This window comes from Heptranchias perlo, chromosome 35, assembly GCF_035084215.1.
Source record: "Heptranchias perlo isolate sHepPer1 chromosome 35, sHepPer1.hap1, whole genome shotgun sequence".
NCBI classification, from domain to species: Eukaryota; Metazoa; Chordata; class Chondrichthyes; order Hexanchiformes; family Hexanchidae; genus Heptranchias; species Heptranchias perlo.
Genome location: NC_090359.1, coordinates 22,482,768 through 22,510,320, shown reverse-complemented (window position 1 = coordinate 22,510,320; position 27,553 = coordinate 22,482,768). Strand labels below are relative to the sequence as shown.

The following is a 27,553-nucleotide window of genomic DNA, read 5'->3' as shown; positions in this document are numbered from 1 at the left end:
TTATACTGTGACAGACCTGTACCCACCAGTACTGTACCCCAGTGTTATACTGTGACAGACCTGTACCCACCAGTACTATACCCCAGTGTTATACTGTGACAGACCTGTACCCACCAGTACTGTACCCCAGTGTTATACTGTGACAGACCTGTACCCACCAGTACTGTACCCCAGTGTTATACTGTGACAGACCTGTACCCCAGTGTTATACTGTGACAGACCTGTACCCACCAGTACTATACCCCAGTGTTATACTGTGACAGACCTGTACCCACCAGTACTGTACCCCTGTGTTATACTGTGACAGACCTGTACGCACCAGTACTGTACCCCAGTGTTATACTGTGACAGACCTGTACCCACCAGTACTGTACCCCAGTGTTATACTGTGACAGACCTGTACCCACCAGTACTGTACCCCAGTGTTATACTGTGACAGACCTGTAGCCACCAGTACTGTACCCCAGTGTGTTATACTGTGACAGACCTGTACCCACCAGTACTGTACCCCAGTGTTATACTGTGACAGACCTGTACCCACCAGTACTGTACCCCAGTGTTATACTGTGACAGACCTGTACCCACCAGTACTGTACCCCAGTGTTATACTGTGACAGACCTGTAGCCACCAGTACTGTACCCCAGTGTGTTATACTGTGACAGACCTGTACCCACCAGTACTGTACCCCAGTGTTATACTGTGACAGACCTGTAGCCACCAGTACTGTACCCCAGTGTTATACTGTGACAGACCTGTACCCACCAGTACTGTACCCCAGTGTGTTACACTGTGACAGACCTGTACCCACCAGTACTGTACAGTGTGACTGTATACCCCCTTGTCCTTGTATCACGGTTTACCCTGGAGGAGTGTTCCCGATTTACCCTTCCAGTGCCGTTTACTGTCTCGTTTAGCTCTGAGGTCACCTCCTTCCAAGGTTGAAGAGTTAGGCTTCTCCTAACAATAACTCTGTTCCCTTACGCAAAGGATCAGCCTTGTGTCTCTGCACTAGTCCCTGGGCCTTGTACAGGCCTTCCTTGTAACTGAGCAAGGTACGGTCTGACCAGAGCAGGGTAGTTTTAGCATGACATCTCGCCAGTGTCCTGGCCAATATTAATCCCTCATCCACCATCACTAAAAACAGATTACCTGGTCATTATTGCTGTGTGCAAATTGGCTGCCGCATTTCCCTATGTTTCAACAGTGACTACACTTCTAAAAAGCACTACATTGGCGTTAAAGCGCTTTGGGGCATCCTGAGGTCGTGAAAGGCGCGATATAAATGCAAGTTCCTTCTTTATGACGTCCTCTGACCTGTACTCTACCACTTCAGCTGGGTTATGGAACCAAGGCGGAATGATGGGGTTAAGATACAGATTAATTGAATGACAGAACAGGCTCAACGGGCCGAATGGCCTCCTCCTGTTCCTATGACCTGTACACTGCTGCTTTAGCAATGCGGTTCTGCTTGCTACGGGGGGAATGTTTTGGGGTTGGGAGGGAATTCCCTTTTATGGGAAAAGGAGGTGAAATGGGGAACCCCGATCTCCTCACCTTGACGTGGCTGCTTTTTCCCGTTCCCCTGCAGGACGTCCTCTTAAAAGTCGTCCGACAAGAGGGATTCTTCAGCCTTTGGAAAGGCTTCACGCCGTACTATGCACGCCTGGGACCCCACACGGTCCTCACCTTCATATTCCTGGAGCAGATGAACATATATTACAAGAAGTACTTCCTGGATCAATAAAATGGTGACTGCTTTAGGCCCTCCTCCCAAGGGGTATGAAATATGAGTGCGTGGGTGGCTGTTGGGGGCGAGGCGAGGGGGGGTGGGGGTGAAGAGAGTGAGAGAATGCGAATGCATCTATTATTGGCCAGGTAGTCAAAAGCTAGGCTGGCCTTCTACTTGGGTTATAACCTTGAGTGTTTTTTTTTGTTTGGGGATGGGGCTGGACGGAGGGTTGGGACGGTCTTTCCAGCTTGTCAAAGTGCTGAATTAGTTAGTCCGCTGTGTGTCCAAAGCAAATTTGTGTGGCTTTGGGAGTGTTGGAGAGAATGCATGTTGTTGTTGTTTTACCATCTGGAGGGTTTTGTTGCTTTATGTTAACACAGTGGAAAGTGCGTAAACCGTCAGCGCAGCCAATTCTCCTGACCTTTGCCCCCCCCCCTCCCGTCCCGTGGGAATCCCCCATTTGCCGGGTGCAAAGGCCAGGGGTGAGGGGGTGGGGAATAGAAAGGGGGCTACGTCAGGCGCTAGTGCAATCTCCCGTTCCTACAGCCATGGGTCGCCCAAGAAGCTGGTGTTGGTGACTTGCGTTGGGACTCTCCAAGGGTCCAGCAAGACAGGACCCAGCGCTGCAAGAGGCCGCTTTTTAAAATTAAATTTACGATTTTCCTCAGGCTTCTGGAGGGGGTGGGGGGGGGCTTCTGGGCTGCTGCTCACACGAGGCTGGCGTCTAGGTGGGCAGCTGATGGCCTTCGGGCTCGCGGCTACCCTCCAATTTCCTCCCGGGGTCCAGCCGGGCAGGAGCGGGGGCGGCACAGTGCCAAGAGTTCCCCACCCTTCCCCGGGCCACAGCGCCCCAGGATCAGAAATTCAGGTACCCCTGAGCCTGGACACGTACAGTGCACTTGGGGCGCTCCTGTCCAGCACTGGGGTAGAGGGGGGAATAATCAGCCCCCCCGTCGCCTTGCGTTTATCAGGTTCTCCCATGGCTGTCGGTATCTGTAGACGTTTGACCATTCCCCTCCTCTTTCCCCCACTTAGTCACACGCACCAAAGTCTTACAGTGTGACTAGTTTACAGATCAATTCCCTATTTCTGCTGAATTAGCTGATCTTAGGTGGCGTGGCACTCAGATTGCTCCTGTTGGTCTCAGCGTCCTGGACTGCGCACGTTATGGGGGAGGGAGGGAGGGAATCGGCTAGGGTTCTCACTGCAGACTCCGTGCGCCGCCCAATGCTGCAGAGTGTGTGTGTGTGTGTGTGAGAACGAGAGAGTTGGGGGGAGAAAGGGAGCAGAGTGGGGATCAAAACTGACGCACCATCGGTTCAGTAGTCTGTTGAGACTCGATCTACGGGCTAGCGCGTGGGAAGGGCCCGTGGAACAGCAGCCCGTAGATTAAAATTAAACACTTACAGATGGTGGAGGAGGCGAAATCTTTCCTTCGTTAAGATTTTTGGTCTTTTTATTTTGTAAAACGTAAATCAGCCAAGATCTTTGCCCCCACATCTGAGACACTTGGGCCGAGCGACAGATTCTGATCACGTTGGGGGTGAGGGTTAGAATCTGGAATCTGAACGATCACTGTAATATCTGGATTTTATGAATATCTACATTTTTTTTAAAATCTAGTAGCACGAGTGGAAAGAATTACCTAGGGTCCAGTTAATGTCCGGTGGCAGAGGACACTGAAACCCAGGCATGACTGTTGCGATATTATTAAAGAAGCACTTAACGAGCGCAGGGCAGTTAAAGTAGACACTAGGAATGTCATATGGACACATTAACTGCACGCCCACTAGAATCAGGCTTAAAGGGCATTGTGCTGTAGACTCCTCCCACCGCAATGTCCAGCTGTTAAACAATTGAGGATTTTTTTTTCTCCACTGTCATCTCCAGAGTCCATTCCAAGTGTCATTGCCCTTTGTATCAAGGGACCTTCCTGACATCGGTCCTAAATTTGGTGTCAGCCTTGGCTCAGTGGGTAGCCCTCTCACCTCTGGAGTCAGAAGGTCGTGGGTTCAAGCCCCACTCCAAAGACTTGAGCGCAATGTCCAGGTTGACACTCCCAGTGCAGCGTTGAGGGAGCGCTGCACTGTCGGAGGCGCCGTCTTTCGGATGAGACGTTAAACCGAGGCCCCGTCTGCCCCTCTCAGGTGGACGTAAAAGATCCCACGGCCACTATTTCGAAGAAGAGCAGGGGAGTTCTCCCCGGTGTCCTGGGGCCAATATTTATCCCTCAACCAACACCTAAAACAGGTCATTATCACATGGCTACCGCGTTTCTGACATTACAACAGTGACTACACTTCAGAAGTACTTCATTGGCTGTGAAGCACTTTGGGACGTCCTTCGGCGCTATATAAATGCAAGGCTTGTTCTAAATTTGCCCTTCGCCAGTTTGAACCAGTGGTTTAGCTTGAAGCGACATCCCTGATTTCCTGATATACACCGTTTAGTGTCTCCCTACACCTCTGAGGCCCGCTCTCCGCTCACTGAAACCGAAGTTTTGCACAGTTTTAACTCAGGCCTCCGGACCTTTTGGCATCCGCCTCGGTGGTTGACTGGAGAGAACACCCTACCCGTCTTCTCTCATCGGTCTTGATGCTGTCCTGCACTGTGGTACCTTCGCTCAGGCTTTTCAATTTAAAAAAAAAATGCATCGAGCTTGCTGTTAAACTGGCGAGGTGCATTGTGTTTATTTCTGGCTAGCTGGCAAGTAGGAATTTAAATGAGGTTGCGCTACATCGGACTGCGTGTTAGCGAATGGGTGCTGCGCCTATGTGTAAGAGATGGGTTTAGAAGTTCAGGGTGGGCCTAGAGATAAGTTGGATGTGTTTCTGCTGCAGCTAGGGCCCTCTTTGAAATGAGACTTTTGTCCCAAAGCGAGTCGACCTAATTATGTCTTTGGGGTTGAACTTGAAACTTAATAAAAGTTGGAAATCCCCAAACTCCAGCATCCAGAGGTTTGAGCTTCATTCCTCCCCCTCGCTCCCCTCCCCTTCCCATCAAGGAGGATTCGTTAAAAGGACCTGGCTGAAGGGGGTAATTGCAGTGTTCAGCCTGGGGCCGCGAAGGGTTCTCAGTCTGCGCTGAGTTAGCTCGTCTGAACTGGGCACCTCTGCGCTAGGGTGGGGAGAATCGCCTGGAGTAAACCCTTGCTGGGAAGTGCACGGACATGCGCCGAGGAGAGCTGAGATCCCCCCGAGTCGCGTGGCCCGCCAATAACCGTCTGTCCAGGCTCATAGATGAAGAATGGACACCTTTAGAAAGGTACAGGAGGGCGGCCAATGCTTGTGGACTGTATCCCAGCAACAGGCAGTATCTTTAACAGGGTGGGGGGGGTGGAGGAATTAAAAAGGTATTTCTTCCCACCTCAAGGGGGAGAAAGGATGCTGAGAGGGATGTGGCACTGCCCAGCACTCACCTGTCAGTTTTGAGTTGCCAGGCCAGCCACTGCTGGGATATAAATTGCATCCCACAGCTGCTCCCCCCAGGTATCCAGTATTGGGGAGGGGTGGGGGTGGTCAGACTGACCCCCCCACATTGGAAATGCTCGAATCGTTGCAAAGACCTTGACCTCGGTCGGTAGCATGTTTCTGATTGAGTCGGTGAGCTGCGCTCTGATTTGTAAATGTCTCCAGACACACCCCAGTACAACGTTGCCTCCTCCTCCAGATCTCAGGAGGGAAGGAGATCGGAATTCACAATGGAGAGATTTTATCTGATTATAGAGGATGGGGAACCATATCCCCCACCCCCCTCCCGCAGGGTTTCTGTAAACTTATTGTAAACTTTTTTTTAAAAAAAAATAATAATCTTTCAATCTGGCTGAGAATACAAAAAGTTTCTCTCTCCTAATCCTATCTGACTCGAAGGGGAAGCTGCTGCGGTCGGATTGGACTGGGATCCGCGTGCCTCTGGCTCGTTGAACCGGACGCGTTGGAAATGCCCTTTCCCCCCCGTCGCCTGGTCAGAGCCCTCAACCAGGCAGTGGGGAGAGCGAGAAATACAGAACTATCCACACGAAATGCATCTAACCAAATAAAAAATAAAAAATCGCAGCCCTATCGGCTGTTCAGGACCCAAAAGGGCTTGGGGTCGTCACCGCGGGAATACGGTATAATTCTCACAGCCGCAGTCCCACAGAGCTGGTCTGATGGACGTGTTTATTGGTTATTTATTGAAGAAACGGGACTGCAGACCAGAGTGGGCTCCCCCGGTCACTGTCATAAACCTCTCACGTATTGCTACCTTGTTTGTTGTGGTACTGAGTGTGAACTTCTGTATTTACTCATCTGGAGCGGGACATTCTCATTATGCTTCGACAACATGACTTATTTTGAGCTATCTCGCTTTGAAGGAATGTCGCGTTTTAAAGGGGCTTCGCGATGTGTTCTACTCTTACCGATCTCTCTCCTGACACTCTTTCCCCTCCCCTCCCCTTTCTCCCCACCTCCCCGCCCCTCCCCCCCCCCCCCCCCCCCCCTCCACACACACTGTCAATATTATAACATAATGTATTCTTCTGCCTCGGAAAGCTCCAAATGGCACCTCTGTACTGTTGTCCCATGTTGTGTCTTACCTATGAGAGGCGCCATGGGCATTTTTAAACGAATAGTGACGTTAGACCATGTGACGTGAAATTAAAGCGAAAAATTAGTGACTTGGAAAAAAAATCTCAAATAAATTAATTATTGGTTAAAGGGGGCTGCTGTGTGACTTTTTTTGTTTCTTCTGTGTGATCAATGTTCGTTCTCGTCCAGCTGAACGAAGCCAGTCGGAGCCGGAGAATGGAACAGACGTCCAGCGTTGACATCAAGGCACGGCAGACAGCTGGAGAGTCGAGTCCCCTCCCGTCTCCCTCTACGATTCCACATGGAGGGAAATCTGCTGTGCCCGGATTACCCCACCAGCACCAATTTGTTTCTCTCCTCCTCTCCTGCAAGTTCTGACATGAGGCTCCCCGTGGTTGAATAGTATTCAGCGCTCACTAGCCGGACCAGTGGCTCTCAAAATTTCTGTACAGGAGTGGGGGGAACTCACCGTCTGTGCTGACACCTCCCCTAGCTTCTGAATGGTCATCTAGCAGAGGAGGAACGGAAAACATCTTCATGAGCCACCAGCAACAAAAATAGCAAATACAAAATTGCCGGGCAGGAAAAGACAGCTGGTCCATCAAGTCTGCCCCACACACCATGATGGCCAGAGCATCATGACTGGACACTTCATCCCTGTTTCCCCCACCGCTGCAGCCATGTAATCTGCTGGGAGAGGCTTGAAAAAAGAGGAAAAAAACCCCAGAGCCAGTAAGGAAAAAAAAATACACTGGAAAATTCCTCTCCGACCCCCCCCCCCCCCCCCCCCCCCCCCAAGGCGATCGAAACCAGTCCCAGGAGATCTCATGGACCAAGTGTTACCTATAAAGGCACATACCTTCTCTATGATGCGATTTCTGCCCCGGTCAGGCTCCCTCTCCAAGGCAGAGAGTCCGCACCCACCGCACCAGCCGGCAACGCATTCCAGAGGCTCACTGCTCTCCGGGAAAAGAACCGCCCAATACCCAGTCTATTCCTACTCTTCCATAGCTTAAACTCGTGTCCCCTGATCCTCCCCAATCTGTTAAACTGGAATAATCTATCAATAGGCATGCTATCTAGCTCTTTCATTAATTTATAGATCTCTATGAGGTCACCTTTATGTCTATGCTGCTCTAGAGTAAATAGGCTAAGGTCCTTGAGCCTATCTGAGTAACTGAGGTTCTTTGAGCTAGGAATCATTCTTGTAGCTCTCCTCTTGCCGGTGGAGTGGGGGGGGGGGGGTCAGAAAACCTGGTGACTTTGGGGGTCCTTTGGGATTCTGCTCGCCCAACCCAATCTGGGCGCTCACCTAGCGAGGGAGCAGAAGGTGTTGTCACTATCCAGAGGGGACGACGCCCTTCCGGCAAGGAGTGTGTCGCATGAAGAAAAGATTGAGGGGGAAAAATATCTTTTTTTTTAAAAGGCAAGATGTTATTGTTGCACAGAATTGCCTGCCAAGTTTTTTTCCAAATACAATATTTGAGTGATGCCTGTGAGTTTCTAACATTTCCTGTTGTACAAAAAAAAAAGATACTGACGGGGTTTCCCCATGTGTATCAGATTTGAAAAAGGAAAGGACACTTGCACTAAAAGACAAGCATTCTTCTGGCTGGTTTGAAGCCAGATGAGTTTTGAGTCCCCTTTCCTCACCAGACAGCCGTTCTTGGAAGCACCAGCCAAAACCGTTTGCGCTTCGCATTTCGTGATCACGGGCAACATTTTTGGAGAAGCCCAGAATACGCCACTGGAGAACGAGTCCGGTAAGCACGGATTTATACTTGAATCTGGTTTCCATAGGTCTAGAGTTTGCTTGTTCCCAAGGTGAGGGAGATGACCGCTGGGAAACGGAGCACTTTCGGGGGGGTCCTGTGTTAGTATCGAGCGCTTCCAGGCCAGATACATCGCGGTTAGGTGCAGAGCAAAGTTCCTTCTACTCTGCCCCCAAACCCCGATGCACCAGTGTGGCATTTTATCCCCCCCATCTCTTTCCAACACTCGCCAAATGCTGTGACTCTCGAGTGGGGGTTTGTGTCAAACTCGAGCCTTTTTTTTTGCTGGGTCGAGACAACCCAAATTCATTTCACGTCGAACCCTTGCAGGCAACAGACAGGAGACTTTCATCCCATTAGTTTGAGGCTGGATTTGATCCCAGATCTCAGAGGTGAAAGCTGAGTATCTAATTCCCCATATAGTTTCCCCCCCTCCCACCGCCGCGCCCCCACCATTTATTCAGAAGAGTTTGTGACTGTTGTTTGAACCCCGAGGTTAGATCATTGTCCTTTGCTGGAGTACTGTTTGTAATAAATGGTGAGCAATGCACAGTAGTCTCCAATCGTTCCTTTCTGTGTTGGGTAATCACAGATCCTTTAAATTGTAGGATTGGCCATATATTCCTGTCCTTTATGTTTGGCCCTGTATGAATCTTTCCTCTGTGTGTGTGTGTGTGTGTATTTTTTCCCCATTTGGCCTTTCAGGGGTGCCCATATAGTGACCGTTTACCTCACTCATTGTGTTAGGGTTAGACTAAAGAGGTTTATTGTGCTGTGTGATGAGGCCAGTCAGCTCCGCAGAAAGAAAGAGGTACAGCCTATCGAACGAATAGGTCTATTATAACAAAGCCCTTTCACTTGGTGTATGGAAGCTTGGATAACTCTGCTGGGACTACAGCATCTTTTGCTGTCTTTTCCCGCAGAGCAAGTACAGGAGGGATCATCACTGAATCCCACCCAGCTCAGCCATCCTCCCAAGGCAACGTTGGAGCAGCAAGCTTTCTGAGGGTCACAAGGGAAGGCTGGATGCAGATGGACCCTAGGCCGTATTACGAACATCACTGATATATGTAGAATTACACAGAATTCACAGCACAGAAACAGGCCATTCGGCCCAACTGGTCCATGCCGGTGTTTATGCTCCACATGAGCCTCTTCCCTCCCTACTTCATCTCACCCTATTAGCATATCCTTTTACTCCTTTCTCCCTCATGTGTTTATCTAACTTCCCTTTAAATGCATCTCTGCTATTTGCCTCAACTACTCCCTGCAGTAGTGAATTCCACATTCTAACCACTCTCTGGGTAGAGAAGTTTCTCCTGAATTCCTTATTGGATTAATTAGTGACTATCTTATATTTATGGCCCCTATTCTTATCAGGTCACCCCTCAGCCTTCCCTTTTGCCCCAGCCTGTTCAGTCTTTCATAGACTTTATGTGTTGGGTTTCTATTCTTTGGAGAGATGTAGACTTAGGAGAGGATCTGATTTAGGTACTTAAAATGATTGACGGTATTGACAACATGCAGTAGAGATACGACCATTTATCACCATGGGTAGGTTGGTGTTGTGGGTTTGTTAATGGACTAGCGATCCACAGGCCTGGACCAATAATCCAGTTCAAATCCCACCTCAGCAGTTTGAGAATTTGGATTCAGTTTTTAAAAAAATCTGGAAATAAAAAGCTGGACTCAGTAAAAGTGACAGTGAAGCTGTCGGATTGTCGTAAAAACCCAACTGTGCTTCAGGGAAGGAAACCTGCCGTCCTTACCCGGTCTGGCCTGTATGCGATTCCAGTCCCCACACCAACGTAGTTGACTCTTAACTGCCCCCTTGAAGTGGCCTAGCAAGCCCCTCAGTTGTATCAGGAAAGCCCGCCGCCACCTTCCCAAGGCGATATATGCCGGCATTGCTAGCAATGTCCACACCACGAGAATAAATAATTTTTTAGAAACTAGCTGCGGCATGACTAAGGAACCAAGTTATCTCTTTCCTCCATTAGACAGCCAAAGCACAGTCATCATGTCAGAATTAAAATTGGACCTTCAAAGGGATCGGCCCCTTTCCTGTCTCTGATATCCGTAGTGACAGTGGCAAGATAGGGAATTGTTAGAACGTCCTGCTCTGCTATCTGGCCAGCACAGACCAAATACGTCACCGCTGAGAGCAAAGACACTCGGATCTGCGGGTATCGTTACAACGACTCACTATCCTGACGGCAAAGACTCGTATCTGCGACTTCACCAATAGTCTTTGTGCACCACAACATTGTGGTACTGAGTCACGCAGACCAGAAGGTGACCGATTCGGTCTCTAGTCTGCGCTGAGTTAACTGATCTCAACTAGGCCAGCGGCTGGGCTGCCACCATTGGCCCCTGTGCCCATTGAGGAACAAGGTAGGAATTGGGAGTAGGCCATTCAAGCCCCTTCGAACCTGTTGCACCATTCAATTGGATCATGGCTGTTCTGTATCTTGACTCCATTTACCCTCCTCAGTTCCATTAGGCTAAAAGGGGGTGGGGTGGGGTTCTTGCACTGGATTACTGGAAAGTGCCTGAATGAGGCTGCCAGGTGAGAACAGCATCTGTGAACATGAGCTACGATGGCCTCCACAGTTAAATAGCCTGCTGCCTCTCACTGCCGAGACTCCGCGGTGAAACGTGGCCATTTGGAAGAGATACCAACAACGACGGACAGGAAAAGACCCTCTGCTACATCCAGCCTGTCCCACGCACCACAGTGGACCACCACTAATATAGATACACCCCACCCCACCCCACCCGAAAGCCATGTGGTCTCTTGGGAGAGACGAAACACCCAGGCCAAGTTGGGGGGGCGGGGGGGATCTGCAAAATTTCTCTCCGACTCCCTTAGGCGATCGAAACGAGTCCAGGATATCACTGTGGTGCTGATTAACGTTACAGGGCACCTACCTCTTGTATGAGGTGATCTCCTCCCCAGCCATAAACAGGTCCAGCTCTTGCTCGAAGGAATTCAGTGAATCGGCACGAGCCGGCAGCCTGATCCAGAGGTCCACTATTCTCTGGGGAAAGGAGAACCGCCTCCTCACATCCAACCTAGCTCCAGTCTTCACATAACTTGAGATTGTGACCCCCGAACTTACGAAAGAAACCGTCTACACAAAACACAATCTAATCCCTTCATCGTCTTATCGACCTCGATCAAATCACCCCTCGAGTCTATGTTTCTCTACTGCTTTCAATGCCCGAGGAACAAGTCAACAAGAGTTAGTGTTAGTGCCTTCAGGACAAGATGGGAGAAAATTGGTGGGAAAGTCGAGATTTACAATTGTAATATTTCTTTTTTTTAAAATCTTTTAGGAATGCGGTTGTCAAGGATGTTATACCTGCGGACCTTCTGTTGTATATATCTATTCGGAACTTGTCTGAATTCTCCTCTGTGCACTCCGTACACTGATTTAGCAGGAAAAGTTGGAACCAACTGCAGTCATCGTTCCCTTGTGTCTGTCCCTCACTCTCTCCCGCTAGATACCGAGATCCTTTTACTGAGCTTCAACACCCTCACTACCATCTCCTTAAGCTCCTTTGAAAACCTCTCACACCTCCATGATCTCGACCTTTCCAACAACCAGATTCAGCACTTTGACCCGGATCACCGTCTCCCAATAGCAAAGCTGGACCTCTCGTCCAACTCCTTAACCAGTGTTCCCAACTTCAGCAACCTCCGAAATCTCAGAAGGCTGGTCCTCGATCGCAATAAGATACCTGCCCTCCCCGAGGGGGCATTCGATGACTTGGTCGCCCTGGACGAGCTGAGTATCAGAGAGAACGCTATCCAGGCCATTCCTGATGGTATTTTTGACCCTCTCGAGAATCTTAGATACTTAACCCTGTCTGCAAACAGAATCAAGAAATTCCCCAATAACTTATTGAAAAACTTAGAAGATCTGACAACATTTGATGTTTCAAGCAACAATCTAAGTACAATTCCTCAAGATTTCTTTGAGAACAACCTTCTGCCTTACGTCTATCTGTACAATAACCCATGGAACTGTGAGTGCGACAGTGTGAAGTATTTGCATGAATGGATTGATATGAATGATGGTAACATATACAGAAGGTTAGGGGAGCCTGATTCTGCGAGTCTTGTTTGTTTGACCCCATCCGCTTGGAAAGGGACTCCGATTATCCATCTCCCTATTGAGCAAATCTGTAACGATATGACAACAACTGTCTCGATCCCTCAGACACACACAGTTACAGAAAGATTACAAGTGACCACTTTCAACAAACACATGTTAAGAACATCTCCTCCCCCGGATATTTGTGCTCCATACACTGATTTAGCAGGAAAAGTTGGAACCAACTGCAGTCATCGTTCCCTTGTGTCTGTCCCTCACTCTCTCCCGCTAGATACCGAGATCCTTTTACTGAGCTTCAACACCCTCACTTCCATCTCCTTAAGCACCTTTGAAAACCTCTCACACCTCCATGATCTCGACCTTTCCAACAACCAGATTCAGCACTTTGACCCGGATCACCGTCTCCCAATAGCAAAGCTGGACCTCTCGTCCAACTCCTTAACCAGTGTTCCCAACTTCAGCAACCTCCGAAATCTCAGAAGGCTGGTCCTCGATCGCAATAAGATACCTGCCCTCCCCAAGGGGGCATTCGATGACTTGGTCGCCCTGGACGAGCTGAGTATCAGAGAGAACGCTATCCAGGCCATTCCTGATGGTATTTTTGACCCTCTCGAGAATCTTAGATACTTAACCCTGTCTGCAAACAGAATCAAGAAATTCCCCAATAACTTATTGAAAAACTTAGAAATTCTGACAACATTTGATGTTTCAAACAACGATCTAAGTACAATTCCTCAAGATTTCTTTGAGAACAACCTTCTGCCTTACGTCTATCTGTACAATAACCCATGGAACTGTGAGTGCGACAGTGTGAAGTATTTGCATGAATGGATTGATATGAATGATGGTAACATATACAGAAGGTTAGGGGAGCCTGATTCTGCGAGTCTTGTTTGTTTGACCCCATCCGCTTGGAAAGGGACTCCGATTATCCATCTCCCTATTGAGCAAATCTGTAACGATATGACAACAACTGTCTCGATCCCTCAGACACACACAGTTACAGAAAGATTACAAGTGACCACTTTCAACAAACACATGTTAAGAACATCTCCTCCCCCGGATATTTGTGCTCCATACACTGATTTAGCAGGAAAAGTTGGAACCAACTGCAGTCATCGTTCCCTTGTGTCTGTCCCTCACTCTCTCCCGCTAGATACCGAGATCCTTTTACTGAGCTTCAACACCCTCACTTCCATCTCCTTAAGCACCTTTGAAAACCTCTCACACCTCCATGATCTCGACCTTTCCAACAACCAGATTCAGCACTTTGACCCGGATCACCGTCTCCCAATAGCAAAGCTGGACCTCTCGTCCAACTCCTTAACCAGTGTTCCCAACTTCAGCAACCTCCGAAATCTCAGAAGGCTGGTCCTCGATCGCAATAAGATACCTGCCCTCCCCGAGGGGGCATTCGATGACTTGGTCGCCCTGGACGAGTTGAGTATCAGAGGGAACGCTATCCAGGCCATTCCTGATGGTATCTTTGACCCTCTCGAGAATCTTAGATACTTAACCCTGTCTCTAAACAGAATCAAGAAATTCCCCAATAACTCACTGGACAACTTAAAAAATCTGACAACATTTGATGTTTCAAACAACGATCTAAGTACAATTCCTCAAGATTTCTTTGAGAACAACCTTCTGCCTTACGTCTATCTGTACAATAACCCATGGAACTGTGAGTGCGACAGTGTGAAGTATTTGCATGAATGGATTGATGTGAATGATGGTAACATATACAGAAGGTCAGGGGAGCCTGATTCTGCGAGTCTTGTTTGTTTGACCCCATCCACTTGGAAAGGGACTCCGATTATCCATCTCCCTATTGAGCAAATCTGTAACGATATGACAACAACTGTCTCGATCCCTCAGACACACACAGTTACAGAAAGATTACAAGTGACCACTTTCAACAAACACATGTTAAGAACATCTCCACCCCCCGATATTTGTGCTCCATACACTGATTTAGCAGGAAAAGTTGGAACCAACTGCAGTCATCGCTCCCTTGAGTCTGTCCCTCACTCTCTCCCGCTAGATACCGAGATCCTTTTACTGAGCTTCAACACCCTCACTTCCATCTCCTTAAGCTCCTTTAAAAACCTCTCACACCTCCATGATCTCGACCTTTCCAACAACCAGATTCAGCACTTCGACCCGGATCACCGTCTCCCAATAGCAAAGCTGGACCTCTCGTCCAACTCCTTAACCAGTGTTCCCAACTTCAGCAACCTCCGAAATCTCAGAAGGCTGGTGCTCAATTCCAATAAGATACCTGCCCTCCCCGAGGGGGCATTCGATGACTTGGTCGCCCTGGACGAGCTGAGTATCAGAGGGAACGCTATCCAGGCCATTCCTGATGGTATCTTTGACCCTCTCGAGAATCTTAGATACTTAACCCTGTCTGCAAACAGAATCAAGAAATTCCCCAATAACTCACTGGACAACTTAAAAAATCTGACAACATTTGATGTATCAAACAACGGACTCAGAACAATTCCTCACGGTTTATTTGAGAGGAATCCAGTGCTTTACATCTATCTATATAACAACTCGTGGCACTGTGATTGTGACATTCAATACTTGACTGAATGGATTATAACAAATGAGGGTAAGATGTGCAGTGTTGAGGGTATCGCTGATGATGCAGCTGTTCTTTGTAGAAGCCCCCCTGAGTGGAATGGAGTGTCTCTCATTCACCTTCCCATATCCAAAATGTGCACAACCACCGCTCCTGCCTACGTGACCCTGTCAAGTACCGACCGCCAAGAGCAAAGCAGCCAAGTTGTACGAGAAAACACCCAAACCGACCCTGGTCCCACCAGTGCTGAGGACACCGTTAGCCTTTGGGAGCGAAGAACGGGACTCCGTGCGCTGCTGAGCAAGATTGGGTCCAGTTGCTTCCTGCTGTTTATCTTGCACTGTCTCTGCCTCTCCTCCCTGCTGCTGGAGATCTGTGCCCTCTTGTTCTACGCCCTCAGGTTTTACTGGAGATGCTACGTGCCCCTAAAGCGCCTCCTGAGGAGACCCTTCAACATCAGACTGGTACGGTACAGCTTGCTGGTACCCAACCTGCAGCAGATCTATCCCGCGCTGATCCCCGGCTTAGAGCAAGATGGCATGGAGGAACCGTTAGATGACGCCTTAAGATCACCGTTGGAGGGAAGGGGAAATCCCGAAGACCTGATGGATACTTCTGGCGATTCATTCGGGAGTTTCTTATAGAAGATGTACCTCAAGAAAATGCTACTGTGTTAATGGAAGGACGGAAGAACGCTGGTATATAAAAAACTTGCAAGTTTTAAAAAAAAAACATGCATCTGTATTTGCATATATGCAGATGAGGGGGTGCTGCCCCATTTAAATATTGGACTTGTATATCACATATTACATGGCATATCCCTGTTGGGCCGAGTGGCCTGTTTGTGTGCTGTAAATACTATGTAATTCTATGGAACCACGTGGAGAAGATGTCTCCACTTGTGGGGGAGTATAAAACTAGGGGCCATAAATATAAGATAATCACTAATAAATCCAATCGGGAATTCAGGAGAAACTTCTTTACCCAGAGAGCGGTGAGAATGTGGGACTCGCTCCCACAAGGAGTAGTTGAGGGGAATAGCAGAGACGCATTTAAGAGGAAGCGAGATAAACACACGAGGGAGAAAGGAATAGAAGGGTATGCTGATAGGGTGAGATGAGGTAGGGAGGGAGGAGGCTCGTGTGGAGCAAAAACGCCAGCATGGACCAGTTGGGCCGAATGGCCTCCTTCTGTGCTGTAACTTACATAGAATGTACAGCACAGAAACAGGCCATTCGGCCCAATGGGTCTGTGCCGGCTCTTATGTTCCTCACTCGTCTCCTCACGCCTTCATCTCACCCTGTCAGCATAATCTTCTATTCCTTAAAAAGAGTAAAGTCAGATGATAATGCCATTCGCCATCAGGGGTCAATATATACCGAGCTGTGATACGAAGGCACAAATACCCGAGAGATCTCAGCTTCCGTTCCCAGTCCGCACTGACCTAACTCATCCAAGACAGTAGCTGGGATACGATAATTGGCTTCAGTGAGGAAAGATGGTGGAGAGGGGAAATCGATCCGGAGTGGCGGGGGGGGGGGGTCCCTGCTTGTGATCGCTATCGAGTGACTCTTTACCTGGAAAGTGCACGTGCGGCGAGGGCGGGGGGTCAGGCTGAGTGGCGATGCCTGCCATGGTCGAGTGGCCCGATGACACTCAACGTCCGGATTCACAGTTCGATATGTGCCATTTGCAGCTGGTGCCCCCAAGTCAGCATTTGGACTACGTACACGCAAGATAAAAGGTTTGGTTAATAAGACAGAACAATGGCCGTTTAAACGACTGTGTGAGCTGTGGCTCGGTGGGGTAGCACTCTCGCCTCTGAGCGAGAAGGGTGCGGGTTCAAAGTCCCACTCCAGTGACTTGAGCGGAAAATCCAGACGGACACTCCCGGTGCCAGTACTGAGGGAGTGCTGCACTGTCGAAGGTACCGTCTTTCGGACGAGGCGTTAAACCGAGGCCCCAGGTGCACGTAGAAGATCCCACGGCACTAATTTGAAAGGGAGCTCTCCCTGGTGTCCTCCTGGCCAATATCCCTCTGCCAACATCACTTAAAAAAAAAAACCAGATGATCTGGTCATTGTCTCGCTGCTGTTTGTGGGATCTTGCTGTGCGCAAATTGGCTGCTCCGTTTCCTACATTACAAACAGCGACCACACTTCAAAGAAAAGTACTTCATCGGCTGTAAAGCGCTTTGGGGCGTCCTGAGGTGGTGAAAGGCGCTATATAAATGCAAGATCTTTCTTTTTTTAAAGTCAAAATGATACTGTAAGCACTTTGAGCCAATGTACTGACCCTGGCCTCTTTGCAAATGGAGCTTGGGTGGGGAGGGGTGTCCAGTGAATGCTCGGAAGGGACAGCTTCCTGTGAAAACAATCTCACAGGGGACAACGGTTTGACGGCCAAGCGACCAGAGACAAGCTTGAGGCAGCTCCACGAGCAGCGAGCGGAGCTCTGATTGAGCTGAAAGACAGAAGGATCGTTTAAAAAAAAAAAAAATTCCTGTGGGGTCGCTGCTCAGTGCCTTATCGGCCATGGACTTCTGGCTGTTCCTGTGGTTCGTTCCCACAGGGCTGGCCGTGGATGGTAAGTTTTAACATCTGCTTAACAAAGGTGTAACGCTGGATTTCCTGAGCTCATGGGTCACTCGTGCCGAGACTGGTTTCCACGGACACTTCTCCCAAGTGGCCGGAGCCTTAAGTCTAAGCCTGGACAGTGAATGTCACAGGCTACTCTACCATGGAAAGCATCACAGACAAGCCCCAATGCCGTCTCCAATCCGACGTCCAAACTTGCACATTTCTTTTCCCCTTTCTCGAGATGTGGGCGTCGCTGGCGAGGCCGGCATTTATTGCCCATCCCTAATTGCCCCTTGAGAAGGTGGTGGTGAGCCGCCTTCTTGAACCGCTGCAGTCCGTGTGGTGAAGGTTCTCCCACAGCGCTGTTAGGATAGGGAGTTCCAAGATTTTGACCCAGCGACGATGAAGGAACGCCCGATATATCTCCCAAGTCGGGACGGTGTGTGTGACTTGGAGGGGAACGTGCAGGCGGTGGTGTTCCCCTGCACCTGCCGCCCTTGACCTTCTGGGTGGTGGAGGCCGTGGGTTTGGGAGGCGCTGTCGAAGAAGCCCTGGCGGGCTGCTGCAGCGCATCCTGCGGATGGTACACACCGCGGCCACGGTGGATGTTTAGACTAATGGGTCAGGCGCCAATTAAAAGGACGTTTGAACAGGAGCCACTGGATGGCGATCAGGAGTGGGGACCCTGGATGATAATCCTCACACTCATTTTTTTCCGGCCCGCAGCCCCTTTAAATGCGTGACTTCCTAGAGGGAGCTCAGTTCCACTGAAATCATCTCACAAACTTTGTCTCACGGATGCTGGTCCAGTGTTGCAAAGTAATTCAACAAGGGATGGCAATCGTTGGCAATCGTTTTCTTGTTATGTAACAGATTCTGTAAGTGAAGTGAAACACTGTACTTTTAACTCTCTGCCGTTGGTCTTATTGCCGCTTCTGCTAATTCTATTTGTTAATAAAACCTGATGTGTCGTTTGTGGCCAGAGCTTTATGGGAATGTAAGAGTGTTATTGGACCGTCAGTCAGAGTGATCAGGAGTTTATGGCGATAATGATAATGAACTTCAGTAGTAAAAATATGCACCATTGGATTGCCAACTCTGGCTCTTTCCTGGAGCGTTCATCACATGACTTCCCGCCAAGTGCCCCGCCCCCACCCTCCTCCCCCATTGGCCGCCCAACGTGTCCATCTTCATGATGCACCGCCTTCCAAGCCAATCGGGAAACGAGCAGACTCTTCATTACCCGATTGGTTCATTTTTGACTGCCTTTTTACCCCCCCATCTCCAATATTTTTATAACTAATAAAAGTGTCGAAAGAAAATAATTTTTTTTTTTAATGCCCCTATGATTTTTCTCCCGGGTGTTTTGCTCGCAGCAGCGTCCTGGAGATTAATCTTCAATTACCGGAGACTCCAGGGGCATTCCTGGAGACTCCAGGTCAATCCTGGAGGGTTGGCAACCCGAGTTCACCCTAAGACACTCTGTCCCAAATGACTCACCCATAGGGTCACCGTTTTGGTTCGAAAAGCCTATTCGCAGGCCCACAAAATCATGGCTTCTTGGCCCCGCCCGCCATCGCCAATCAGACACTTTCCAATATTTGTGATTTCACTCCCTTCTCCTCACCACCCCCCCCCCCAGCACAAAATGTAATCCAGACGTCGAATGTATTTTGTTTCAGTGTTCAAATAAACCAAAATTAACCGGTAATATTCTAAACAAATATCGATGACGTATAAAAGCCTGACGCAATGCAGGCCTCACCCTGCAAGTGTCGCACTCAACAACAGCTTGCATTTATTTAGCGCCTTGAATGTAAGAAAAAATGTCCCAAGGCGCTTCACGGGAGAGCAATCGGAAAAAAAATTGACGCCGAGCCAAAGAAGGAGACATTAGGACAGGTGACCAAAAGCTTGGTCGAAGAGGTAGGTTTTAAGGACGCATTACACACAGGTCCACCTCAGCATGACGCACTGCTTTTTACGGTGTAACATCGTAGCTTCCGGCTTACCGAGAGCCACCGGACACCCGCTGTTATTTTTTTTTAAAAAAGAGGAACAGAAACAGGCTCTTAATAACTTCTCAGGAGGAGCACTGGCAATAAATGTCCTCAGACTCGCAGCTTAATCGTGGTTTCCGCCGGACTTAGGGTGGAGGAGTAAGTCCGAGGAAATTCGGGGCTGGTGTCTCTTTACGTTGATTCGCACCACCGTCGCTGACTCACAGACCAGAATCCCAGGCCTCTGCGGAGGAGATCCGGAGGCAGGGACGGTCGGGAGCCCACTTTTCCGCACTGCGCCAGGCCTTGAAGTCACCATTGCCTTGTGTTTTTTTTTCTCTCTCTCTCTCTTACAGAGGTGCTGATGGACACTCGTCTGGAAACGCAGGAGCTGAACTGGCTGGTGACTCCTGACGGCGGGGTAAGGCACCGACTCACGCGAGGGCAGTCCGACCGCTCGTAATCCTATCGGGATAACAGTCAGGCCCTCCCCCCCCCCCCGACCCCCACCGTCCCTCCCCTCCCGATGCCCAGTGAGATCGGCTCGGGGCATGGTGCGGAGAGGCTAGAAAAGCTGGGATTGTCCTCCTCAGAGCAGAGGCGGTTAAGGGGAGATTTATCGGAAGTCTTCAAAATCATGAGGGGCTTAGATAGAGGAAATAAGGAGAAACCATTTCCACTGGCAGGAGGGTCGGTAACCAGAGGGGACAGATTTAATCGGCAAAAGAGCCAGAGGGGAGATGAGGAGAATTTTTTTTTAACGCAGCGAGTTGTTACGATCTGGAATTCGCTGCCTGAATGGGCGGTGGAAGCAGATTCAATAGTGACTTTCAAAAGGGAATTGGATAGATATTTGAAGGGGAGAAAATTGCAGGGCTCTGGGGAAAGAGCAGGGTTGGGGGGGTAGTGGGACTAATCGGATAGCTCTTTCAAAGAGCCGGCACAGGCACGATGGGCCGAGTAGCCTCCTCCTGTGCTGTATGAGTCTGTGATGCCCCCCTTGGTTGAGTATCCTGCTGATACTCACTTCCAAAAGCTCACACATTGAATGGCCGATTGGTTGAAGGTAGTGGCCGGCCGTCCGAGGCCCAGCAGGAGCCGGGGCCGTCAGGTGAGGGCGGGAGAGGGGCATTTTTGGTTTGGAGTGAGTATTGACACCACTGTGTTAGCCAATGAGTTGGAGGTGGTGCTTACAGCAAACGGTCTGTTTACTCAGCAAACAGCAAACAGAGTCTATTTAAACAGAGTCTATGAATCAGAGATTTACTAGACTGATTCCAGGGACTTTAGTTACGTGGATAGACTGGAGAAGCTGGGGTTGTTCTCCTTGGAACAGAGACGGTTGCGAGGAGATTTGATTTAGGTATTCAAAATCACGAAGGGTCTCGACAGAGTAGATAGAGAGAAACTGTTCCCATTGGCGGAAGGGTCAAGAACCAGAGGGCATAGATTTAAGGTGATTGGCAAAAGAATCAAAGGTGACATGAGGAAAAACTTTTTTGCACAGCGAGTGGTTAGGATCTGAGGCAAATTCAATCATGGCCTTCAAGATGTGCAGGGCTACGGGGATAGGGCGGGGGAGTGGGACCAGCTAGATTGCTCGTGCATAGAGCCGGCGCGGACTCGATGGGCCGAATGGCCTCCTTCCGTGCTGTAACCTTTCTATGATTCTATGCACTTCAGCAAACAGAGTCTATTTAAACCGAGTCTCTGTGCACTTCAGCAAACAGAACTCATGACTGAAACTACAGCAAAGCCTCCCGATAAAAGCAGGCTGATTTCTCCGGCAAAATGCAATGAGCGGAGGGCAGTAATTTATGTGCATAAAATCAATCCCAGTCACTTACAGCAGTGCGGTCTCCAGGCGTGATTGACGGGGGAAATTAATCCAATCATCTCGATTCTGGCCGGGGCTTGTGGTGTCACTTTAAATGCAGCCAATTATTTTCTTTTTGGAGGGAAGCAAAAAGGGTAAAATGGCCGGCAGGTGGTGAGCGCTGGGTTTTTTTTTGGTCTCCCGGCAGTGGGAAGAGGCTGTGGCGGTGGATAAAAAGTTCAACACGATGAGGACTTACCGTGTGTGCAACGTGGAAATCCCCAACCAGGACAACTGGCTGCGGAGCGGCTTCGTACAGCGGGGGGCGGCCCAGCAAGTTTACGTGGAGCTCAGATTCACCGTGAGGGACTGCGACTCCATCACCAACGTCGGCGGGGGCTGCCGGGAGACGTTCGCCCTCTACCACCGCGAGTCGGACTCCGAGGCGTCCGCCGACTCCGACCGCTCCGCCGCCCAGATGAAGGCCACTTACCTCAAGGCCCAAGACGTCACCGCGGAGCACGTCTTCTCCCTCAGCAGGACGGGCAAGGTGAACAAGGAGACGCTGAGGATCGGGCCCCTGGCCAAGGCCGGCTTCCACCTGGCTTTCCGAGACCGCGGCGCCTGCGTCAACCTGCTCTCTGTCCGCGTGCTCTTCAAGAAGTGCCCGCCCGTCGTCGCCAAGCTGGCCCGGTTCCCCGAGACGGCGGCCGGCCCGCGGCCGGCCTCCCTGGTGGTGGCGCAGGGCGCCTGCGTGGCGAACGCGGAGGAGGCCACCATCCCACTGAAGCTGTACTGCACCAGCGAGGGAGACTGGGTGCTGCCCCACGGGGATTGCAGCTGCCGGCCTGGCTTCCAGGGCAACGAGGAACTCACCGCTTGCACAGGTAATGGGATCGATCAAATCCCCCGCCCCCCCACCACCACCACCAGGAGCTTTCATTCCAGCTCCTCCTCCTCCGGATCTCTTGCACATTTGAGACCAGGAATTGAGAGTCTGAAAGTCCAGAAGGATAAGCTGCTAGGGTGAGGTGAGGTAAGGTGAGAGGAGGCTTGTGTGGAGCATAAACGCCAGCATTGACCTGTTGGGCTGAATGGCCTGTTTCTGTCCTGTAAATACTATGTAATCCCTGATTTCCTTCGCCCTTCCATTGGCGGCCTTGCAAGATGAGAAAAGTGCATTTATCATTTATCTCTCTCTTTCTCTCTCTCTCTCAAATTTAAAACTTTCGTCCTTGTGTTCAAATCCCTCCATGGGCCGCGCCCCCTCTCCCTATCTCTGTGACCTCCTCCAGCCCCTACAACCCTCCGAGATCTCTGCGCTCCTCCAATTCTGGCCTCTTGCGCATCCCCGATTTCCATCGCTCCACCGTTGGCGGCCGTGCCTTCAGCTGCCTGGGCCCTGAGCTCTGGAATTCCCTCCCTAAACCTCTCCGCCTCTCTCTCCTCCTTTAAGACGCTCCTTAAAACCCACCTCTTTGACCAAGCTTTTGGTCACCTGTTCTAATATCTCTTGATGTGGCTCGGTGTCAAATTTCTGTTTGATAATCGCTCCTGTGAAGCGTTTCACTACGTTAAAGGCGCTGTATAAATGCAAGTTGTTGTTTGCAAAAAAGGTTGATCATTCTTTATTTTATTTTTTTCCTAAAACGGTTTTAAGTTCAAATCTTCTTCAGGGCAGGGACCCGAGGGCTGGACTTGCCCAGGTCTCCAGGAAGGAAGAGAAAACTTGGGGAGGTGAAGAAAGAGACAAGAGTAGGCCCAGGCTTCTGTCGTGCCCCTTCTGGTGGCCGTTGTTACAACTACACCGCGAGAAGCCTGGGCCTAGCTCAAGGTGCTGCAGGGGACCATGGAGTGTTTCTTCACGAAAAACCTATCTAAAATGTTGGCTTTCCTGTGCGGTCCCAGGTGTAACGGGGCACTCGCCATCCAGAAAAGGCTCTGCCAATCCATTCACCGCGTGTCGGCATGGCAGCACGCTCTTCCTCCTCCCCACGCTCCCATTACATTGTGGTCGAGATTCCTTGCAGCAGCTCCCATTCCAACCCATTCTTTCCCAGGGCCTCAAAATGGTGGAGCTCCTCCCCTCCCTCAGTCTTCTCTCCCTCCTTCAATCCACGGGCGTAGAAAAACCCAAATCTAATCAGTGCTCCTCCAATCACCCCACCTCCTTTCCCCACCCTTAGCGACCTGAGGCTAGGCCGCGACTTAACATTTCCCCACTCAGCGGCATCTATAGAGGTCTTTAAGATGGTGAAAGGGTTTGATAGAGAAGATGTTTCCACTTGTGGGGGAGACCAGAACTAGGGGCCATAAATATAAGATGGCCACCAATAAATCCAATCGGGAATTCAGGAGAAACTTCTTTACCCAGAGAGTGGTGAGAATGTGGAACTCGCTCCCACAAGGAGCAGTTGAGGTGAATAGCGGAGATGCATTTAAGGGGAAGCTCGATAAACACATGAGGGAGAAAGGAATAGAAGGATATGCTGATAGGGTGAGATGAAGTAGGGAGGGAGGAGCATAGACCAGTTGGGCCGAATGGCCTGTTTCTGTGCTGTACATTTGACGTAATTCTATTAGTTTAGCTGTGATTCATTCTTCATTTCATGTTATTTGTCTAAAACCAATGAGGAAAACAAAATTAAGAGTCGAGTTTCCACTCACTGAATGAGGTCCATTCTCCCCCCACCTCAGGCCAGGTTGAAGATCGTGTAACCGCCTCCGTGGTGCCCCAAGTCGAGGCTGACAGAGGCCCCGCCCACACCGCACGTGACCGGCCCTGCAGCCAATTGGAAGATCAGAACGCCCTCCTGCGGGCTAATCAGCGGCTGCTGGAGGAGCAGGCCAAGGCCTTGGAGTACGCAGTCCGGGCGGCGCGGACGCTCAACGCGTCGCTCAACGCGCTCTTGCAGCGACTTCGACCCGCGGCCGCGAGGGAGGGAGAGACCGACCAGGCCCCCGGCATGGCGGAGGACGAGCAGCAAATACCGGGAGATGAAAAGTGAGACCAACCCCCTCCCTCCTCCTCTTCCTCCATCCCGCCGTTCTTATCTCTAGGGAGTCCGTTCCACGTCTTGCTCACCCTCCATGGCTCAATTCTGACCCGAAGGCGAAGAGACGCCCGCCATTTTCAAAGGCCCCGACCCACCTCGCCGGATTGAGGCCCGGCCGACCACCACCAATCCCCAATATCGGGCTGTCAGCAAGGCCGGAGGGAGGGAGGAGGTATCTGGGATTGCCGCACGGCAGCAGCGCCCTAGATTATTACCTCTCCGGCTCCATCGTCCCTGGGGCGCACGCTCCCATCCCCCGAAATTAAAAAGGGGGGGGGGGGCCCCTACCGCCTGAAACAGGCGGGCGCTTCGTGCGCCCGGTCCCTTTCAAAATGGCGGCAGCGTCTTCTGTCAGCGTTAACCGGGGCGGTGAGGCTGCCGACCCCATTTCGAGGCCGTTGCCGCAGGTGATAGAAGTCAGAATTGACCCATCTATTGTGCGGAAGGACTCCCTGAAATCCAACTTGAACCCATGGTCTCCTCACCCTATTTAATTTATAACAATATTCTGGGTGTATCTCTTCTGTTAAATATCTCCGGAAGGTCCCATCTCAGTCAACTCTTTTCAAGGCACTCCCTCCTCCCTCTCCTCACCTCTCTCCAATTTACCCGGGTAACTCAGTCCTGTGATGCTCTGCTTGAATCTCCGTGGCTCTTCTCTGAACCACCTCCCGAGCTCGAATGTCCGACCTACGGGTTGCGCTGCATCTCCCTCCCCACCCTCCGTGGCCTCCACCACCTAGAAGGGCAAGGGCAGCAGGTGCACGGGAACACCGTCACTTCCGAGTTCCCCCCCACCGCCCAAGTCCCGACTTGGACATATATCGGCCGTTCCTTCCTCGTCACTGGGTCAGAATCCTGGAGCTCCCTAACAGCGCTGCGGGAGAACCCGTCACCACACGGACAGCAGCGGTTCAAGAAGAAGGCCCACCGCCAACTTCCCGAGGGGCAACTCGGGGCAGGCAGTATGCGCAGCCCTTGCATTGTGGTACTGAGCCACACACTAATGGGGCAGAGCCTGTTCCCAATCCCCGGTCTTTGGGGAGTTGGCTAATCGCAATCAGGGCATTACAAATGACTTTAGCCACCCCCCCAACAAGGGCTTAGGAGGAGTATAGATATCAGCTGAGGACATTTATTGGTTAGTCGGAGATGCCCCTCATGAGTGAATAGCAGATTGACGCTCACCAGTTAGGCCCGCACGTGAAGAAAGGCCATTTGGTTGACGTCTGAATTCAGCCCCTCACTAAAACATCCCTTATAGAAGTTACAACATGGAAACAGGCCCTTCGGCCCAACATGTCCATGTCGCCCAGTTTATACCACTAAGCTAGTCCCAATTGCCTGCAACTCTCCCTCAACAAAAAAAAAACCGTTCAAAATGAAGTATTAAAATATTATGTTTTATCCATTTAAAAATGTTCACAACACATCAAGTATGATTCATTGAGAGGAATGAAATGGATACGACGTGCAGGGACCAGGAGATGGCAGGTTATAACCGAGGCACTGTCCTTAAGGTCAGATGCTAAACCCAGGCCCCGTCCGCCCTCGAGGCTTGAGATCCACGGCGACTATTTGAAGAAGAGCAGGGACTTCTCCCCGGTGTCCTGGGGCCGACGTTCCTCCCTCAATCAACGCCACCAAAAATGGACTGACTGGTAGTTGGTCTGGTGGCTGTTTGTGGGAGCTTGCTGTGCTCAAAATGGCTGCTCTGTTACTCTACATGACAAGTCACCGCACATAATTGTGAAGTGATGGGAGACATACGGTCATCTACAGAGGATTGTCATAATCGAACAGCACCTGACACAACGTTTCATTAAACTATTCAATCAGAATCGGTTTAGTCATTCCCCCGACCTCTGGTTGAAGTTTGGCAACAAAATATTGTATATACAGTCCTTAAATCACAGGCAAAAGGCCCAGATCCCCCTCTCCCCCTGAGGGGACGACACAGGCCCAGCTCCCCCTCTCCCCGGGAGGGGACGACACAGGCCCAGCTCCCCCTCTCCCCCTGAGGGGACGACACAGGCCCAGCTCCCCCTCTCCCCGGGAGGGGACGACACAGGCCCAGCTCCCCCTCTCCCCCTGAGGGGAGGACACAGGCCCAGCTCCCCCTCTCCCCCTGAGGGGAGGACACAGGCCCAGCTCCCCCTCTCCCCCTGAGGGGACGACACAGGCCCAGCTCCCCCTCTCCCTGTGAGGGGAGGACACAGGCCCAGCTCCCCCTCTCCCCGGGAGGGGACGACACAGGCCCAGCTCCCCCTCTCCCCCTGAGGGGAGGACACAGGCCCAGCTCCCCCTCTCCCCCTGAGGGGAGGACACAGGCCCAGCTCCCCCTCTCCCTGTGAGGGGAGGACACAGGCCCAGCTCCCCCTCTCCCCCTGAGGGGAGGACACAGGCCCAGCTCCCCCTCTCCCCCTGAGGGGAGGACACAGGCCCAGCTCCCCCTCTCCCCCTGAGGGGAGGACACAGGCCCAGCTCCCCCTCTCCCCCTGAGGGGAGGACACAGGCCCAGCTCCCCCTCTCCCCCTGAGGGGAGGACACAGGCCCAGCTCCCCCTCTCCCCCTGAGGGGAGGACACAGGCCCAGCTCCCCCTCTCCCTGTGAGGGGAGGACACAGGCCCAGCTCCCCCTCTCCCCCTGAGGGGAGGACACAGGCCCAGCTCCCCCTCTCCCCCTGAGGGGAGGACACAGGCCCAGCTCCCCCTCTCCCTGTGAGGGGAGGACACAGGCCCAGCTCCCCCTCTCCCCCTGAGGGGAGGACACAGGCCCAGCTCCCCCTCTCCCCCTGAGGGGAGGACACAGGCCCAGCTCCCCCTCTCTCCCTGAGGGGAGGACACAGGCCCAGCTCCCCCTCTCTCCCTGAGGGGAGGACACAGGCCCAGCTCCCCCTCTCCCCCTGAGGGGAGGACACAGGCCCAGCTCCCCCTCTCCCCCTGAGGGGAGGACACAGGCCCAGCTCCCCCTCTCCCCCTGAGGGGAGGACACAGGCCCAGCTCCCCCTCTCCCTGTGAGGGGAGGACACAGGCCCAGCTCCCCCTCTCCCCCTGAGGGGAGGACACAGGCCCAGCTCCCCCTCTCCCCCTGAGGGGAGGACACAGGCCCAGCTCCCCCTCTCCCTGTGAGGGGAGGACACAGGCCCAGCTCCCCCTCTCCCCCTGAGGGGAGGACACAGGCCCAGCTCCCCCTCTCCCCCTGAGGGGAGGACACAGGCCCAGCTCCCCCTCTCTCCCTGAGGGGAGGACACAGGCCCAGCTCCCCCTCTCTCCCTGAGGGGAGGACACAGGCCCAGCTCCCCCTCTCCCCGTGAGGGGAGGACAC

General features: G+C 51.4%; 2 protein-coding genes across 5 annotated transcripts in view; both read left to right on the top strand.

Annotated features, from left to right (window-relative positions):
- Positions 1-7,046, top strand: part of slc25a11 (solute carrier family 25 member 11) — a 33,330-nt gene extending 26,284 nt beyond the window's left edge. Inside the window, exons 8-9 of one of the 2 annotated variants that reach the window (XM_067972091.1) lie at positions 1,590-1,749; positions 6,488-7,046. In XM_067972091.1, coding sequence (XP_067828192.1) covers positions 1,590-1,745 — 156 coding nt within the window. In that variant the 3' untranslated portion in view covers positions 1,746-1,749; positions 6,488-7,046. Of the gene's footprint in view, positions 1-1,589; positions 6,428-6,487 lie in introns of those variants that run through there. The other variant, XM_067972090.1, reaches the window with a different exon arrangement.
- Positions 7,047-7,073: 27 nt separating this feature from the next.
- LOC137302432 (ephrin type-B receptor 1-like) lies at positions 7,074-26,067 on the top strand. 3 transcript variants are annotated; one of them, XM_067972088.1, is made up of 4 exons: positions 7,074-8,061; positions 19,711-19,775; positions 21,379-22,057; positions 23,868-26,067. In XM_067972088.1, exons 1-4 carry the CDS (start codon positions 7,926-7,928, stop codon positions 24,176-24,178), a joined length of 1,191 nt encoding a protein of 396 aa, XP_067828189.1. In that variant the 5' UTR covers positions 7,074-7,925; the 3' UTR covers positions 24,179-26,067. The 3 variants fall into 3 exon arrangements, with proteins under 3 accessions (XP_067828189.1, XP_067828188.1, XP_067828190.1); XM_067972089.1 differs by lacking the exon at positions 7,074-8,061 and adding an exon at positions 15,934-17,361; XM_067972087.1 differs by lacking the exons at positions 19,711-19,775; positions 21,379-22,057; positions 23,868-26,067 and adding an exon at positions 11,410-15,925.
- Positions 26,068-27,553: the final 1,486 nt, after the last annotated feature.

Excerpts from the sequence above, each read along its gene's own strand:
- LOC137302432 (XM_067972087.1), top strand. The coding sequence starts at position 7,926 with ATGAGTTTTGAGTCCCCTTTCCTCACCAGACAGCCGTTCTTGGAAGCA. Across the intron at positions 8,062-11,409 it reads GCCACTGGAGAACGAGTCCG|GAATGCGGTTGTCAAGGATG; the intron begins GTAAGCACGGAT and ends AAAATCTTTTAG.